Source organism: Dromaius novaehollandiae, chromosome Z (assembly GCF_036370855.1).
Source record: "Dromaius novaehollandiae isolate bDroNov1 chromosome Z, bDroNov1.hap1, whole genome shotgun sequence".
Classification (NCBI taxonomy): Eukaryota; Metazoa; Chordata; class Aves; order Casuariiformes; family Dromaiidae; genus Dromaius; species Dromaius novaehollandiae.
The window spans coordinates 9,542,747-9,560,221 of NC_088132.1; the positions used below are offsets into that span (position 1 = coordinate 9,542,747).

The 17,475-nt window shown below is 44.2% G+C and overlaps 1 protein-coding gene and 1 long non-coding RNA gene across 3 annotated transcripts in view; one reads left to right on the forward strand and one right to left on the reverse strand.

The window, feature by feature from the left end:
- Window positions 1-5,763, forward strand: part of LOC135324680 (uncharacterized) — a 32,163-nt gene extending 26,400 nt beyond the window's left edge. The window contains exon 3 of the long non-coding RNA XR_010385977.1: window positions 5,364-5,763. This is a non-coding gene — a long non-coding RNA (uncharacterized LOC135324680). The remainder of the gene's footprint in view (window positions 1-5,363) is intronic.
- The window catches only part of TRABD2A (TraB domain containing 2A), an 82,354-nt gene that overhangs the window by 13,459 nt on the left and 51,420 nt on the right, over window positions 1-17,475 (reverse strand). Inside the window, exons 3-4 of one of the 2 annotated variants that reach the window (XM_026098160.2) lie at window positions 13,156-13,302; window positions 10,788-10,962 (exon numbers count right to left, since the gene is read on the reverse strand). In XM_026098160.2, the coding sequence (XP_025953945.1) occupies window positions 10,788-10,962; window positions 13,156-13,302 (322 nt within the window). The remainder of the gene's footprint in view (window positions 1-10,787; window positions 10,963-13,155; window positions 13,303-17,475) is intronic. The other variant, XM_064501429.1, reaches the window with a different exon arrangement.

Here is a 17,475-nt window from a genome sequence, read left to right on the forward strand (position 1 = left end):
TTTCCAAATCTAGCCCAATGAACAAGAAAACACTGCGCAGCAGAAGTTCTGTTTCTGTTCTTGGATTTCCATTTTTCATATAAAGACAGATTATAAAACTAAAGAAAACTGTGTTGCTCTCTGAATTTCAACAAAATACACTATTTTGAGCTGCTACACAGATTTCCTTGACCTTTCCTCTTAGAGCATGTAAAAAGGAAGCCTCAAAGCCCACATATTTCTGTGTGTCTGCTGTGTTTTCCTTAGTAGAAACATCGCACTTCCCTTGCGCCCCACATACAAGCCAGGAACTCACCATCTACGATTACCCCAAGAGAATAAATCACTGGACATACATGTAAAGAAACAAAAATGTTTGTTATGAAACCTGATCTGGACTGCTTCTCCAAGAAGTGGTGGGAACAGCTACAGCACATGATCGTAACAGTGCAACCACAAAATGGTACAAATGGTTCTAGCCACAGGGGACATCCAAAGGCACGATGTTTATCTATCTGACTGAGCTAGAAGTGCTCAGATGGACTTTCTGTGCCAGAAACTCTATGGCTCACTAAAACAAATCTTTTCAAGAATATTTTAGAGACGTTTAGGATCTTATGATTATTTTAGAAGCTTCCTGGAAATGCTTCTAAGGACAGTCATCAGCTATCATTCTTTCTAGAATGCTTCCAAGCATTAAACAGATAAATTCATATAAAATGCCCCAGAAAGATGAACAAGACACATGCCAGTGACTGGGTTAAAGTCACTGGCCTGTAAAAAAGCATGACCTGAGGCTCCTGAGTATCCTACAGACGAACACAAAAGAGAAACTTCAGCAAAAATTATCACACAGCTGGGGGACACAAAGGACACCAGCTTGTTCATCCCTCTCTATGCACCTCCCATTCCACGATTCTACTCCTACCCTTTCAGTAAATAGGTGTCTTCCAACAGCATTCCGTCAACCAATAAACCCATAGAGAAGGGTTCAAAACTACCTCAAAGTGTGGTCTTTGACATGCAAACAAAACCGAAGGCAAGTTCTCAACAGCCTAGAAAACAGGGACATTCATGAAACAAGTCAGTACTGCAGGTATCTGTAGTGAAGAGTTACAAGTTCAGAATATGCCAGATCCAGCAAATGATCTGGAAAATGCAGACCATCCTTGTCTTAAATAATTTCCCTGGATGGAAGCCAAACCATAAAATAGATATCCTTCTGCTACAGGTCCAGATCACTTTACTGACAATTTAGGTCTATCAGCCTAGGAGGCAGACAAACTGACACTGGTTGACATAAAGTACCTGACAAAATTAAAGGAGCTCCCTGAAGATGCAGCTCTTAGGACACAATGATGGAGTAAGAAGACACAGAAAATAACCCCTCTCCCAGAGAGGCAGAGTCCTTGTAAGACCAAAGTGCCCCCACAGACAGGAACCCTCACAGGGGAATTTTTTTCATCCAACTCCATGGTCTGTTATTCCCTGAAAACACCTGAAATGGGTGAAACAGAAGCAAACTTGTGGAAAAAATAGGATGTTCCTCTTTATCCTCAGATCTTCACTAGCATTAACCTTTTGGCACAAGGACAGAGGACAGGCAGGCAAAGCTCATTTTACAAATATATCACAAAATGACCTGGCTCAGCTCACTCATAGGACTAAGTGAGCAAAGCAGAGGAGGGTAATCCAAACCAGGGTTTATGGACAGAGCTTAACAAGCCATATTTAAGGCAGAGATACCAAACAGCAAGCAGAAACGGAGCCCTCGACTTTGTGTAACCAAGTTACTTCCAAACTTTCTTTGCAAAATATCCTGTACATAACTGGGGGGGACTTCCTATATGGGCTGACAGCAGCAACCAGGGCAGACATTCCCAGCTGAGCACCCTAATGCAGCAGAAAGAAATGCTGCTATCCACTAAGCAGAGATGGGAGAATTAACTTGCAGTGATAAGTAGACTGAAATGCTGCCTTCCCAGGACCAAACCAACAAAGTGCGCCCTGAGGGAGAGGTTTAGCTCTTTGATGGTTTAAGATTCACTCCTTGTCATCTTACCCTTCCACAAGATAGTCACCTAGTCTGAGCCAGTGAGACAGTCCTGTCTAGTCATAGGCACAGAGCTTTCCATTTGGCAGAGCTGGGCTGGAGTTAAGGGAACTTCCCTTTGGCTGCTTGCTTTATGCTCAGGTTTTTTTTGCACGTCTGGAGGTAGCACACTTTGTCTACCTACAAGAGACTTTCTCTGAAGGCTGAGTCAGACATGCTGCTCTGCTGAGGCTGATGTGGATTAAGAAGTTACTGCTCCCAGCTCCTTCTCAGCCGCTCATTCTTCCTGAAGGCTGTTGTTTTTCCTGACTAGCCATGCTGACTGCACAGACAGCCACTTGCTTCCTAATGCAGTGCTCTTAAAAACACACAGATTATTTGAGAACCTAGTGAAACCAGACCACTTGGCTAGAAATGGGATTGGGAAGCCACATGCACAGCTAGGTGGCACTTCGGGAGAAGCACTGATGAGCAACAACTCAATGTATTTTTCTTAGTATAACATCTTAGTAGAGCATACTTCACGACTCCCATACCAAAGGGGAAAATCTGGTAGACAGGACTGTGGAATGGTAAAATTCAGCTATGCTGAGTGGAGACATGGACACATGGAGACACTTAAAGCAAGCCCCTCAAACCTGAATTCACCATCAAGATGAAAAATAACCACCCATTCTCTAAAAGTAATTTACCTCGATGATTAACTCACATATATGCAATCACTAGGATTCATTTTCCACATTTGTTTTTAACAATCATATGAACATGAAACCCTTCTCAAAATAGTTCATTATGAAGGCCTTGCACAACATGGGAAAACTTACCTAATAGTGTAGAAAATAACTATATAAAGTTACAATTTGCATGAACCAAAATGAAGCCATTTTTCTCAGTGAAAGGCATCAAGACACTCTTTCTGAAAGGCATCAAGATACTCTTTCATTACCAGATTCTGTTAAAAACTAGGCCTCTTAATGAGTATTCCCTGGATTCCCATTTTTACCTTTCGGCAAAGTCAAGCCTCCTGATAGCTATAGGAATTCAAGCTGGAAGAAAGTTTTCCACTGATTGTAAGCCCAAATTTGTAATGCAAAGTTAACATAATGAAAAAGTTTATGACCCCATAGGATCTATTTTGTAAAAACCGAGTTAACCACTTCTGTTCAGGCAGTCTTATGATCAAGACTCCATCTGTACTGGCATTTACTTGGAGTTTTCCACTGTTGAAGCCCCAGCTTAAGTAGTCAAGGAGACCCCCACATGAGTGATTATGTAACAGCCAGCTTTATATTATGCAGTAATGGAGAGAAATACCAGTGCTATGTCTGTGATGCAGTTCTTGGTCACCTCTGCCATCAGACCTGTTCTGTGGCACAGCAGTGCTTTGTTTCCAGAAAACAGGTCTTTAAGGACTTGAGACTCCACTAGCTTACAAAACACACTACAAAATGAAAGGATACTTTCTCCTGTTGCTGCCCAATAAAGGTAATTATGGGGAAACTCTGGCACAGAAAAAAAGCTGCTGGTCACCAGACTGTTGGCACCCGAGCAGAGACAACACACAGCTGTCTCACCTGGTCGATTTTGACAGTTTCACTGATGTGTTAGAACGGAGGTTTCTGCCTCTAATAAGAAATGCAAAGCATTCTCCATTTCACGTGTCAGAGACATCAGGATGAGTGCCCTTCACGTCAACCCTGGGGCTTTGGATGTGGTTCCTGCCTCCACACAACACTATCTATCCCCTTTGGGGATTGTTGTTACAATAAACCCTGTCATTAGCATTCTGCAGACTCAAAGAAGATACTAAGGAAAACAGTCTCAAAGCCGCTGGTTTGTATCTGGCATTCTCAGGTTACAGAGGCAGAGGCACACCTTCAGGGACTCAGCCTTTCCTCCCACCCAAAGCAGTTAAAATGATGCTGCATTCCAGAGACAGAACAAGAAAGTGGGCAATCAGCAAGCCCTTTGTGCCCAGGGAACAGCAGGGTGGCCCCACAACTCATTTAATGTTTTATCATTATGCCATCTTCCTGCCCTCTTGCTCAAATTCCGTTCTCTTCCAGGATCTGCCAACATTCAGCTTCTCTTCAGTTTTTCCATAAACCTCCTCATGACACATTTCATATCCTTTTTTTTAAATGGCAGCTCTGTTTACACTCCCTATGCACAACTACATCTCCAATCCCAAATGTGGTGATTGTACATTCAAAGCTTCTGTGCTGGGCTCTGATTCCCACTGATTTTCAAGGGCAAACTGACATCCATCTGCCTGAGCAACTTTTTTATTCTCATGGCAGCTTTTTGTTTTGTTTTGCTGTACAGATCAAAACACCTACACATGTCTGAGTGAAAGATCCTGGGCTTAGCGCTGGTTGCTTAATTTTCCAAACACTGCTAATAGGGCCCTTCTCAAATCTTGTCTTTTTCAGAGACCATAAATCTAGCTCATCTAACATAATTTCCCATCCAAAAATGCCAGACAAAACAACATATTTCAAGAAATAATAGTGAACATGGGAATGACACCACCTTACTCACCATGCAGGACAGATTCAGCACAATTCCAGTTCCCCTGTGGCAGATGAGACTTTTTCCACAGTTTTGTTTGCTTTTTATGAGGTAAGGGGCAGGAGGAAGGACATCACACATGCCAGCAGCTCCATTATACTTGGTACCTGAGGCTGACACATAACTGACTGGCCTCTCACATCCTGAGGACTGCCTCAAAACCAGAAATCGCAGGAACCAGTTGGTAGGTAGACTATGCTAGGCACTGACTGACAATAGGTGGTAGCATGCTCTCTCTTTTCTTAGTCCAAGCAGATAAGCAGATAAGTTACATACCTATCTTTTTAACTCAGATAGGAGCAACTACTTTTCCACAATGACATCCAAACCCTTTCCTTGCACATTACTGCATCAAATCTCAACCATCTGAGAGTTAATTTTAGTTTAGAGAATATCAGGTGACTGTGCTGCTGGAAGAATTCAGCAGGAAGACAAATAAGATCTGGAGCTTTTTAAGTGTCTAACAACTTGCTGAATTGCTAATTCAGACATTGGTTAATCAGCCTGCTCAGAACAATTCCTCTTTCTGTGAGGTCTTAAGGAAGAAAAAAGACTGGGAAAAAACCAGCCAGTCCCTGGAGGTTTTAATCCATACAAATCTGGGTAATGCTAAACAAACACATTCATTATTTCCTTTAGTAATTAGAAGAAATGGTAACTGAAGAAGTTTTCATCATCATCCTTCTTTTCTTAGCATTAATGATGGTTTGTCAACATTCAGTATGCTTTAAAGCCTCAGAACGATGCTTTTTTTTTTCAGGAACAGCAAAGGAAAAAAGAGCTCTGAGACAAAAGGGAATTCAATGGTGTTTACAAGATTAAGAAGAACAACTCCTGAAGTTCTCACATCAGTCAGAGGCTTTCAGTGAAATTAGTCATTTCATCCACAGGGATCTAAGGCAGCTTAGATCCCCCCACACTTCTTATTCATAAGCTGGCTCATTTGGAGTTTCTCAGCTTTTAAAAGAGGCAGGGGAGATTGGAGGAGTTTAATCTCAGCTCTGAGAAACTGCTGCTTCACCTGAGGCCTTGGCTATCATAATAATGTCAGAATTGCATGCCACTAAATATGCTTCTTCACACATGGAAAAAACACACTTTTTCTTCCTCCCTAATTCTTTAGATTCTCTCAACAGAAAACATATATAAGCTGAAGCAAACAAGCCACTCTTAGCCTGGAATAAAAGTGACCATGCAGAAGGAAAGTCCATGTGCAGCTGAATCTGGAGAGGGATGCCAAGGTAAACAAGAAAGGCTTCTACAGGAATGCAAAAGGAAGACTAGGGAAAAATGTGGGCCTGTGGCTGAACAGGGCAGGAGACCTAGAGACAAAGGACATGAAAAAGGCAGAGCCACTCAATGCCTTCTTTGCTTCGCTCTTTGCTGGTAAGACTTGCCTTCAGGAGTGTCAGGTGCCTGTGACCAGTGCGAAAGTCTGGAGCAAAGATGACTTACCTTTGGTGGATAAGGATCAGGTTAGGGAACATTTAAATAAACTAGACATGCAGAAGTCCTTGGGATCTGATGGGATACAGCTACAAGAGCTGAGGGAGATGGCTGATGTCATTGCAAGGCCACTCTTGATTGTCTTTGAAAGGTCATGGCAAAGGACAGAGGTCCCTGAGGACTAGAAGAAAGAAAATATCATACCTATCTTCAAGAAAGAGGATGCGGGGAACTACAGCCTGGTTAGTGTCACCTCTATCCTGGTGAAGATGATAGAGCAAATTATTCTGGAAATCATTTCCAAGTGTATTAAGGGCAAGAAGGTGTCTGGGAGTAGTCAGCCTGGATTTGTGAAGAGGAAATCATGGTTAATCAACCTGATAGTCTTCTATGATGAGATGACTAGCTGATCAGATGAGCGGAGAGGAGTGGATATTGTTTATCTTGACTTTACAAGGCTTTGACAATGTCTTCAATAACATCTCATAGACAAATTGATGAAGTACAGCATAAATAAATGGACTGTGATGTGGCTTAAAGGGTTGTGACCAGCAGCATGAAGTCCAGCCAGAAGCCAGTCACTAGTGGTGTAACCCTGGGGTCTATACTGTGGCAAACACTGTTTAACATCTTCATTAATGACCTGGATGACAAGACATAGTACACCGTCAGCAAGCTGCAGATGATACAAAACGGGGAGCAGTTGTTGAAACACCAGATGGTTGGCTGGAGAAATGGGTTGACAAGAACCTTATATAGTTCAACATGGGGAAATGCAAAATCCTGCACCTAGGGTGGAATAACTCTGTGCAGCAGTACACCATGGGGATTGAGAGCAGCTTTGCAGAAAAGGCACTGGGGATCCTGGTGGACAACAAGTTGACCAGGAACCAGCAATGTCTCCTTGCAGCTAAGAAGGCCAACAGCATTCTGGGATGCATTAGGAGGAACATAGCCATCAGGTCGAGTGAGGTGATCCTTTCCCTCTGCTCAGCACTGTTGAGGACATACCTGGAGTGCTGGGTCCAGTCCAGAGCTCCCCAGTACAACAGAGATACGGACACACTGGAGGAAGTCCAGCACAGGTCCCACGAAGATGATTAAGGGACTGGAGCATCTCTCATACAAGGAGGGGCTGAGAGAGCTGGGACTACTCAACCTGGAGAAGAGATGGCTCAGGGGGATCTTATAAATATTATAAACACCTGCTGGGGGTGTCAAGAAGATGGAGCCAGGCTCTTCTCAGTGGTGCCTTGTGAAAGGACAATAGGTAGTGGGCACAAACTGAAACACAGGAAATCCCACTTAAACATAAGGAAAAACTTTTTTACAGAGAGGATGGTTGAACACTGGAACAGGCTGCCCAGAGAGTCTCCATCCTTGGAGATATTCAAAACCTGACTGGACATAGTCCTGGGCAGCCTACTGTAGCTGACCCCGCTTTAAGCAAAGGGTTGGACTAGCTGATCTCCAGAGATGCCTGACAGCCTCAAGCATGCTCTGAGTCTGTGGAAGTTTAGTGAGCAGGCAACATCTGTGTGACTGACCTGTACAAGTGGTAGAAGGCTCCAGAGCAGAGCAGCACTATGCAACTCTCCCTACACAAATGCTCACTTGTCAAACAGACCAGAAACCTATACTGTCATGTACCTGGCTGTCTATAGATTCAAATGTGCCATCAGTCACTTTGACTTTGCATTCAGACCCTGAAAGTCCCACTTAAAGTTCAGAGAATTTAAAAATGAATATTCAAGGCAGACTGCTTCTAAAAAACTATGGCTGGCTTTGCCCCACAAGTTCTCCCACTGGCGTCAGGAGGTCTGATCTGTACCTCTGGTGCTGCTTTACAAAAAGGCCTGCTCACAAGTAACATATAGCCCATATTGAACGTGGTGGAATGCCACTGGCATGACCATCGTGTTCTTTCCATTACCTTTAATTCCTTCAAATACACTTCCTTGGCTTGAATCTTTCCAGCTTTACATTTTGGCCAGAAGCAAAACTTTTTGGATAGTTTCAGTAAAGCCTGTTATTTTTTCTCTGCACTTCTGTTCAAGTTTAAATTACTTTTGAACAAAAATAATTCCAGAACTGAGCTCTGATTTTGAAATGTTTTCAACAGAACGTAGCGAGATTGTGTCTGATTTGTTAAAATGTTAGTAAAGAAAACATAAGATAAGCTAGATCTAAAGATGAAGTATATTCAATGTAAATTACCACATGGAATACAATGCAAGAAATCAGCACCTATAGCCATGCAGTTGTATTAGGACCTGCAAAGCCATATCGGCTTTTTTTTGCATGATTTATTACACATCTCTAAACCATATGAAACCCCTTGGACAATAAAATAAATGAGCAATCTTTTCTGATTTTCCCTTTTTTAAAATAAAAATGCAAGGAGTAGTTTAAATAGCAAGAAAAGGTATTTGTGATACCTCAGGCACCCACAAACTATGATTTTGTTTGGATACAATTATGGATAAAAGTGTTTCTTTCGGTGGTGTATGGTTAGATTAAAAAAAAAAATCTTTACAAAAATCCTACCCCTTTTAAAAATAAAAACCACACAATGGAAAAACCTGGAAAGGAACAACTCAAAGGCACACCATTTCCCCTCTTCTGACCTGGAACCCTTCAACATCCCACTACCATTATAGCACGCTCTTGTCCCACAATTTATCAATAGTTGTAGTGTGCATTCCAGGCCAAGAAAATATTAAACAATCACCCACTGTGTTGAACTGGATCTATTTGCTGCATTATATCCTGTGAGATTACTTATCTCATTTAGGTAATTACTATAAAACAAATAAAAAAAGAAACTGCATGCAAAGATGGTGGTAATGAGAGACTGTGCTGTTAACAGTGGGTTTCTGCCACAGATGTTTCTTTTCCACAAGCATCTTTACATATCTGTGTGTAATTCTACAGTGCAGAAAGGGCAGGAGAGGCTGCCTTTTGTGAAAAGAGCACAGGAGAACAGAGGCCAGACAGGTAGCAAAGCCAGAGTCTAAGTAAAGACAGTTTCCAAGTGAAGCTAGGGAAGACAGGGAACCTGTCTGGATGCAAAGTTAAGATGCAAAAGCATGAGAAAGGCATGATCAGCGGTTGGAGAGCAAGCCATGGGCACACAAGGCAGGTGTTAACAGTATTCGCATGCGCCAAAGGCTCTAGGCAGCACTGGGCAGCACGAGCACAGGACAAGATGGACTCAGAGTGACCCTTGTGTCCAGATCACTCCATCTGCAACTGAACGTGGGCTGTGCGTTGCTCAGCTGTGACCAGTTACTGGAGCCTGGCCCATCTGTGACTTGCTCTCCTCACAGAGAGCTAGCGCCCTGCCACTGACACATACGGCGTGCAGGGCTTACATATGCATCGTGCTGCCAGCAGCATCAGTCCGGCAGGGACTTGTGGCAAGGACAGGTGCTCTCAGAGCAGTACCCGCAGCAGATTTGTGCCTCTGCAGTCCAGCACAGCACAGAGATCACAGACAGCCATGACTGGAGTCTACATAACCTGCGTCTGCTTAACCTTCCCTCATGATGGGCAGCTGCATGGAGCAGAGTACTACGGCAGGAAGACAGCACATTACAATCTTCACGCATGCCTGAACAGACACTATCAGCCACCTTTCATTACCTCCCTGCCCTCACATGCAGGACCCTTGTTATGTTAAGATTATAACCACAGCCCCCTGCTGCAAGAGAGGAGATTCTCACAGACTTCAAATACAAATGCTTTTACAGTGTTTAAGTAAATATTTTCCTTTCCGTGTCTAGATCTTCCATCCTCACTGAAGGGGTGGCCATTAGGACAGGAAAACATCATGTGGATCCTGACACCAGTTTCAGCTCTTCTCTCCCAAGACCAGTATGGTTTATGGTGAAGGGGATGGAGTACTTCTCTGCAAATTAGCACCTGTCTTTTCAAACACTAGTCCTCACCTTTTCCATCCCCTGGAGCTAGCACAAAGGACTGCTGCATTAGAGCCATGGCAAACTAACCCTGTTTACACCCTCACCCAGGCCTAACTTTAAGTATGGGGCTTAACAGCACTGAATTGGAGCTGGCTGGGCCTATGAATTCTTGCTGGCTGCTAAGAGGCAGAAAATGACATATTTTTATCCATCTGGGCACAATGCTGGCTCCAAAACAGTGGCAAACAAATTTTTCCTTTCGCTTTTGAAGTCCAAACAGAGGTAAGGAGCTGCAGCAGGAAGAAAAGGGTGAAAGTGTACGTTGCCTCTCCTCTTCCATTTATTGAGTCACTTAGATTCACACAGTTTGTTACGTTATTCTTCTGATCATGTTCTTAAAAGGTTTATCGAATCATTGATGTAACCTTAGCATGTTACTTTTCCTCTCAGCTCCTGTTTCCCTCCTTCTGCTTTGGTTGGCTAGAGCATAAACGTGCAGGTGTAAGAACTGCTCCTGTTGTACATGCACTGCAGTTGGTTCAATATCTTTGGCTATGTATATAACAAATAAGTCTGTAACTAATAAAAATTGTAATCAATGTAAACGCTATGAGCCATTTGCACAAAGAGGAAAACCAGCTTCCTACATTGGAAAAAATTTCCCATTAGGGTACAACCATCAGAACAAAGATATGTTCTGTATCTACCAGAGTAAAACTACTGACCCTTCTCCAAATTGAGACAAGTGTTCACGGAAAGCCTCTAAAGGATGTGGGAAGAATATGATCAGATTGAAGAGCTCCTCAATCACGTACCAGCTCCAAATGCAAAGAAGAAGCTCTTGTCTGGGTACTCTTCCAGCAGGTCCTTCACCCTCCTGCCCATTCGCTCATTTCGCTTGTAGATGAGCTCCTGACGGAAGTAGCTGTCTATCTCTTGGGCAGTAACACGTTCATGGGGTGGAAGTGTAGCATTAATGAAATTTGGGACCTAGGGTAAAAAGAAAAAAAGTCTTCATAAAAGGGGCGTTTATTTCGCAGGCAGCCATCATGCACAGGCATTTGGCTCCCTCACTGAACGTGGCAATCAGCTTTTCTCCCAACACACGTCCAGTAGGACAAAACTCAAAGAAAGCCAAAAGTGACTCAATAAACTTTTAATAATGCATACTGCTCCATTTCTCCGAACACATCATTTCATAAGCCAGCCAACTGAATTTGTTTTGATGCAAAGTGAACAAATACTCTCTGTTTGCCACACCACAGGTCTCAAATCCTGATTGCTTGGCTGAAGACAGTAAATATTTGCCCTTGGCTATCTCTAGCTGCAGATCTCTTCTTTAAATTACCCTAGGTATGACATAACTAAAAAGATAATTATAGTCTTCTGAGAGAGTTTGACTGGTATCAGAACCCTGGGCTACCAAAGAACAGCTGCAGTTTAAACTAGTTAACAAAAACATCCCGTGAACTTTCCAAACTAGAGCCAAATTTTGTCAAGAGGAAAGTTTTGCCAGCTCCAGTTCTCATGTCTTCAAGGTATCTTTTCAAATACTGGCTCCCTCCTCTGCGGCCCCAAAACTAGCTGTGATGGTTTACTAACCCCCAACGCCCCTATGCCCTCACTATCGGGTGGAACTGGAGTCGCAGCCACCCTGCCTTCTTACACAAGTAGCTTTAGGTGTCACAGCAAAAGGGACTGCTAACGAAAGGACCTGGCAAAAGATCTGGGGAGCAGAAGTGCAAACCCAGGTGGTTTTCCTTGCAAACAAGCAGCAGCCCAAGAGGCTCTGCAGCCACTCAGAGACTATCACCAACTGTTTCAAATGGATTTTTAGCCCACAGTATGTCATCTACTGGACAAGCACAGGGTTAAATCCAATTTATAGAGAAGTTCTGCTTAAAAACATAAGCTGTTACAGTTGCAGGTTATTACTATTCAACTCCGTTGTAAGGGAGACCATCCTATGGTGGATCCCCTGGTACAAGCAAAGGGCACTTGCTCCCTGGGAGATATGGATGTCCTGACAAGACCTGTTCCCTCTCAGGACCTAGAGGCAACATCAGCTGTCCGCAGCCTGTAACACCTCAACAGAACAGTGATGCAGGAGCTGTATGCCATTACTCACAACACTGGCCTCCTTGGAGAAGCCCTTTGAAATCTATTCATGTTATTTGCTGTGTAAGAGCTAAAGATTATTAACCATCAGGTTGCCTGAATCTGCAGGCTGAAGGGTATACAGAACCGGAAGGTTAACAACACACGCGCAAAGCTCAGTGGCAGTGAAGCAAGGGTTAACATGACAGTATTTCCAGCTCTGCACTGCACCCTATATATCAAGAGGCCATAGGAAAAACTGTCGTTCAGCAGGAAAAGCCCAGGTACCAACACATGCTTGTTCAGCACTCGTAGGCTAGAGACTCTGTTTTCATTCGTGTACACGAATTGCCAGGCAGTACCTCACACACAACAATAAAAAGAGAGCTGATGTCTCAGTCTGAGGTTAGCTAATCTAACAGCCCAAACAGGCCAAATTGGTCCCTGCTGGGCATTTTCTGGTAGTTTAAAGATCAGAGAATTGCATTCCACTGTGCTGCTTGGGAAACTGTCTCCAAAAATGAAGTCTGTGAGGCCTTAGAAAGTTTTCTTTTCCCTGATATTCAGGCTAAATCTGTCTCCTCTTTGTTTCACTCCAGTTCTCCTCTTTGGGTCTTGCCCACAGTACACAGCTGTACTGATGGGGGAAAATTAAAGAGCGTGCAGCTTGCCCAGCCTTACACAAGTGTCAAAGTCAGGAGTGCATTGCTCTGTCACTATTTGCAGAAAAGAGCCTGTTCCTGCTCTCTTGGCACTAAGTTCATTCATACCTAAGTTAGCGCATTTCCAGAGGATCCTTAAGAAAATAAAGGATTAACTCATCGAGCTTTGATGCTAAAGCAAACAGAGCAATCATCCAAAAGGAAAAGCCAGGTGCACCTTCACTGTTTACACACAGTAAGACAGTGGTGAGGTAACGCAGACTCACTGAACAGGAGGTGTAGAAAAACAGACACACTAGTTAGCCAGTTGAGTGTCTTGGGTCCACACCTGCAAAGAGCCTACCTGAGAAAAGACAAGCACGAGACAGGGGTTAGCGCTATGGTGATACGTGCGTAGTACAAGGGCTGCGGTGGCAAGACTCACTTGAGAAGTGTCATGGTTGAAGATGATGGAGTTGAGGTCCCCACAGTTGTAATGCTTGATAAGGTCCTCTGTCGTATAGGGGATCTGGAAACTGCCTGCTCGGAGGCTCTCCTGCTGCAAGAGAGTCTGATTCAAAGCAAAGATCACCTGAGGGAGGGGGAGAGGGAGGAAAAGAGAGTTCCTTATGAGTGCTTAACTCACTTGTTGAGAAGATTACAGATACATAGCTAGTCTCTGAAGAGTTTTTGAAGCTATCCCAATCCAGGTTCACTAATCCACATTTCACCAACCCAGACCTCCTCAAGATCTATAGCTATTTATATGTCAAGCACGACAGAAGCCTGGCTGTTACTTGCTGCACGCAAGTCACTGAGGGACAGCACACTCAGCAGCCCTCATGGGCAGCCCGTGGTGCCTCCTCACACCACAGCTGGGATTTAATAGCTGGAGTCATTGAGAGAGCAAGTGGGTGATCCTAACCCTACAGCACTCAGCCGAAGGCACTTCCTAGTCCCACAGACCTGTTGGTAGGAAGTGAATTTACAACCTACAGCTTCAGGTGTTTTTGCCCATAATGTGCTTAATACTGAAGATACAAACGGCAGAACTAGGGTAAAGAGTGAGTTGTTTTATAACTAATCTTTGAAATAGAGGCAGTCGTTCTCCTCTGGACAATAATCTACCTGACATTCTTAGAGCTCAGGGACCTAACTGGCACTCCGTCCCCACAGCTCCCCAGCCATTTACCAAACACGAGGATGGCTACCCCTTGTTTTTCCTTTCTGCCTCAACAACAAGGGACATTTAACTATTGTTTCCTCCTTCGCATCCTGTCCCTCATGGTTTATTTCAAGCTTTTAAGTTATTCTCAGCCAACCAAAGTGGCAGAGACATTACCCTGTCGTTACTCAGTACTCTCCCCAAGGCTGACTTCTTCCAGGGTAACAAGGAGACTGCACACTGCCTGGGTTAGCTTAATTCTTAGCGTTCAGCTGGGAAAGTAAACTCTCCCATTCCTTCACCTCAAATTAAATATATTCCAGATGAATCCAGATGAGTGATCTCCACTGCCTCTTCCTCAGGGTTTTTCTTTCCTTTGACAGGAAAGGGAGAAGATCAGGAAAGGTTTCTTCCAGGTATTGTCACTTCTCCCACCTACAGTGCAGTATCAATTTCATGTAGAGGTACTTTTGGGGCCTGACCCAGACAGAGCTGCAATTCCAGCTGCCCCCTGCCAAGGGCAGTGATTTCCAGGGAGTGATTTCTCACCCACAAATGGGTGAGAAAAATTTAAAAGGCATGGGGAGCAGCTTGGAGCAATGGCTCTTCTGCATGCTCTCTTGGTAAGAAGGGGTGGCAGCGCCCTCCCTCTTTGCTCAAACACAAGACAAGGGTCTCTGGAGTAAAAGAGGCAGATGTGTAACTCCCTCTCATCACCTCCAGCTGCCACAGCAGGTAGCCACCAAGTTCAGGTAAGGCCAGAGAAGCAGAGGAAGGATGTGGGGCAGAAACTGCTGAGGCTGAGCATAGGATCCACATGTGCACACTGGTGGGGAATGGAAATGGTTCCTCTTGTGCCCTCCCTCCCCCAAAAAGAAAAGCAAGCTGAGAGATATCTGCTGAGGCCTGATGTTTCAAAGTTATTCTTGGAAGGGTTATTCTCCAAGCTTAGATGACCCTGTACAGCTTGCTGAGGGCTCTGTGGAATTAAATCCTCTGTCATATTTGTCTCAAACACTATCAATAGTATTCTGGAAACAGAGGTATTCATCAACAGCATGAAATGTACATTTATACTGTACATAATATATATAAGAAATATACCAGGTATGTAAGATCAGCAATTACTCTGGCAGTGAGAACTCTGATGATCTTATGAAAGAATTAGAAACTATATAAACAAACAAGAGATTCTGCAATTTTGTGATAAAATGGACATAAGCTTTTATCTCTGTAGGTACATTCATACACGATTACAGATGCAGGCTACAATGTTTTTATCCGTCTTAACTTGTTATAATAGACTGCCACTTTTCAATATTAAATCTGGCCTTGATCTAGCAGCAAGCAAATGTTAGTAATAAAAAGCTATCTGATAGCCATGAGTCCTCTGGATGGGAATGGCTATCACTATTGGCCTCTGCAGCACAGTTATGCCCAGTAATTTTAGTGTCCAACATGCAACAAATGAAACTGCAATTTGTTCAAACCTGGGAGTTCTTGCTGTTTCTCAGATGATGCAAAGCTGCATCCTACTCTTGTACTTCAGGTGTTCCTACTGTACCCAGATTTCTAGGACAGGGCAGATGTGGGAGTGAACTGACATGACTTGCCCTGCCCAAGCACGGTAATCCACCTCACACAGAACAGTGCAAGTCCCACAGGCCTTGAAATCATGCTCTCCCCGTTACAGCTAGACCTGCCTGCCTGGATCCAAACTACTGTGGACTTAACACAAAAGCACACACATGCTTTACCTAACATGAGTTCTGCAAGGGTGTTCATCAACAGCAGCATTCACTCCCATCTTGGGTTTTTCACATGGGGCAAGGGTTCACTTTATTGGTACAAACTGCTCCTGATTAAAAGAGTATCTGCAGGTAGATACTCGGGAAATTTACATCTAAGTAACCAGTGATCCTTCAAAGGACATTTGTTTACTTTGAAAGTAAATTAAACAAAAGCAAACTGAAACATTTCTGAACAAGATTTTGCATGCAATCTGGCATTTATTGCACTCTGAAGCCATGGTTTCCATTTGCTTGGCTTCAGTTCCCCCACAGAGAGGTCCTAATGGACGTTAACAACCAGACAAGATTCACTGAGACACAAGCTAAATCTGTGCTGGAAATACGGGGTTTCTACAGCCAGGACTGCTAGGTAATGCCAGGAAAATCTCATATGCACAACTGATCTAGTTAAAAACACTTCCACAGGAATGGCTTCTTTTGCAAGTTATTTCAACTGCTATAAGCAGCATTTATTGGAGAATTTACTCTTAGAGCAATATGGCCCTGACAGGATTCTGTGGCCTCTAAAACAGTCACCATCCACTGAGCAGGAATAAGGCCTGTGACAGACCCTTGACCTTGCCAGGTGGTTTTGCCTCCATGTAGAGTAAGCACATCAAAACCACTGTGCAAACTCTACAGTTTGATTTTTATCCAAACACAAAACCAGCACAGGGCAACTGTTTTCCATGGAGAAAACACAATCTGCTGTGGAAGACAGATTCAAGTAAAACAAATCTCCCTCTGTCCACTGTGCCCTCACAGACCACACTGCTGTTGTAGCCTTCTCCTGGATGGCTCTCCGTGTGTGCATTACCCTTTACTGCAGAGATGTCTCTTCCCTCCTGCCCTGCAGCACGCTCAGGTAACACAGATCGAGTCTCTCCCTCAGACAGACTCACCCACCTGGCCTGGACTGCAGCAACCAGGACAAGCCAAAGAGGCACCCTCCTTTTCAAAGCCCAGCCAGAGGCCTTAAGAAACTAGCACACAGTAAATTGCAAACAGCTAAATAAAGCCAGTAATATCACCTAGCTCAAGGACACAGTTTAAAACCAAAATGCGTACCTGCCAGTATGAGGGATTGCAGCACAGATTTACATAGGAACAGATACAACTCATTCCCACTCCCTCCATCTTTCCAATCTTATTCCTGGCATGGTGCAAAGCTGTCCTAATGAGGCAGCTTTGACAGCTCTCTAGGCTTTGCCAGGAGTACATACATCTCTGTGGTGTGGAGATCAGTGAGTTGCTACTGGGCACGTGAAGAAATTGAGGATGGCAGCGGCTATAGCGTTTGCCTGCCCAGGGAAAGACAAAAGATCTTTCACAGTGAGGTGTTTCATGTTTCACCCCCAAGAACAAAGGCAGCGTTCAAGCCTACTGCGGAGACCTCGTCCTGATAACAATTAGATGGGGCAGGGCATCCAGGATCTCCCCACGTCACAGCCCGTCCCTCCTGCGCAGAGGCTGCCTGGACACCGCAGTGCAGCCAGCACGTGCCCTTGGTGCTGCGTGTGCTGTCTGCGTTGGCACAGGGAACTGCAGGGAGCTGCTCCCTCCCAGGGCTCCCTCCCCGTAAACGACATCCGTCCCCCTTTGGCTCCAGGCCTGCAGCCTACCACTGTGCACAAAACCTGAGGGAAGAGTCACCCAAGAACCAGCTTCAGTCCATCCAGGGAGAGGATTTTCAAGTTCAAGTTGTGCGAAGGACAGAGGTGGTCTCGGCACCTTTTCCGATGTCAGCGGCAGCCAAAGTCCCTCACCACCATCCACAATCACACCTCAAGTGCTGGGAGCTCAGAAAGCC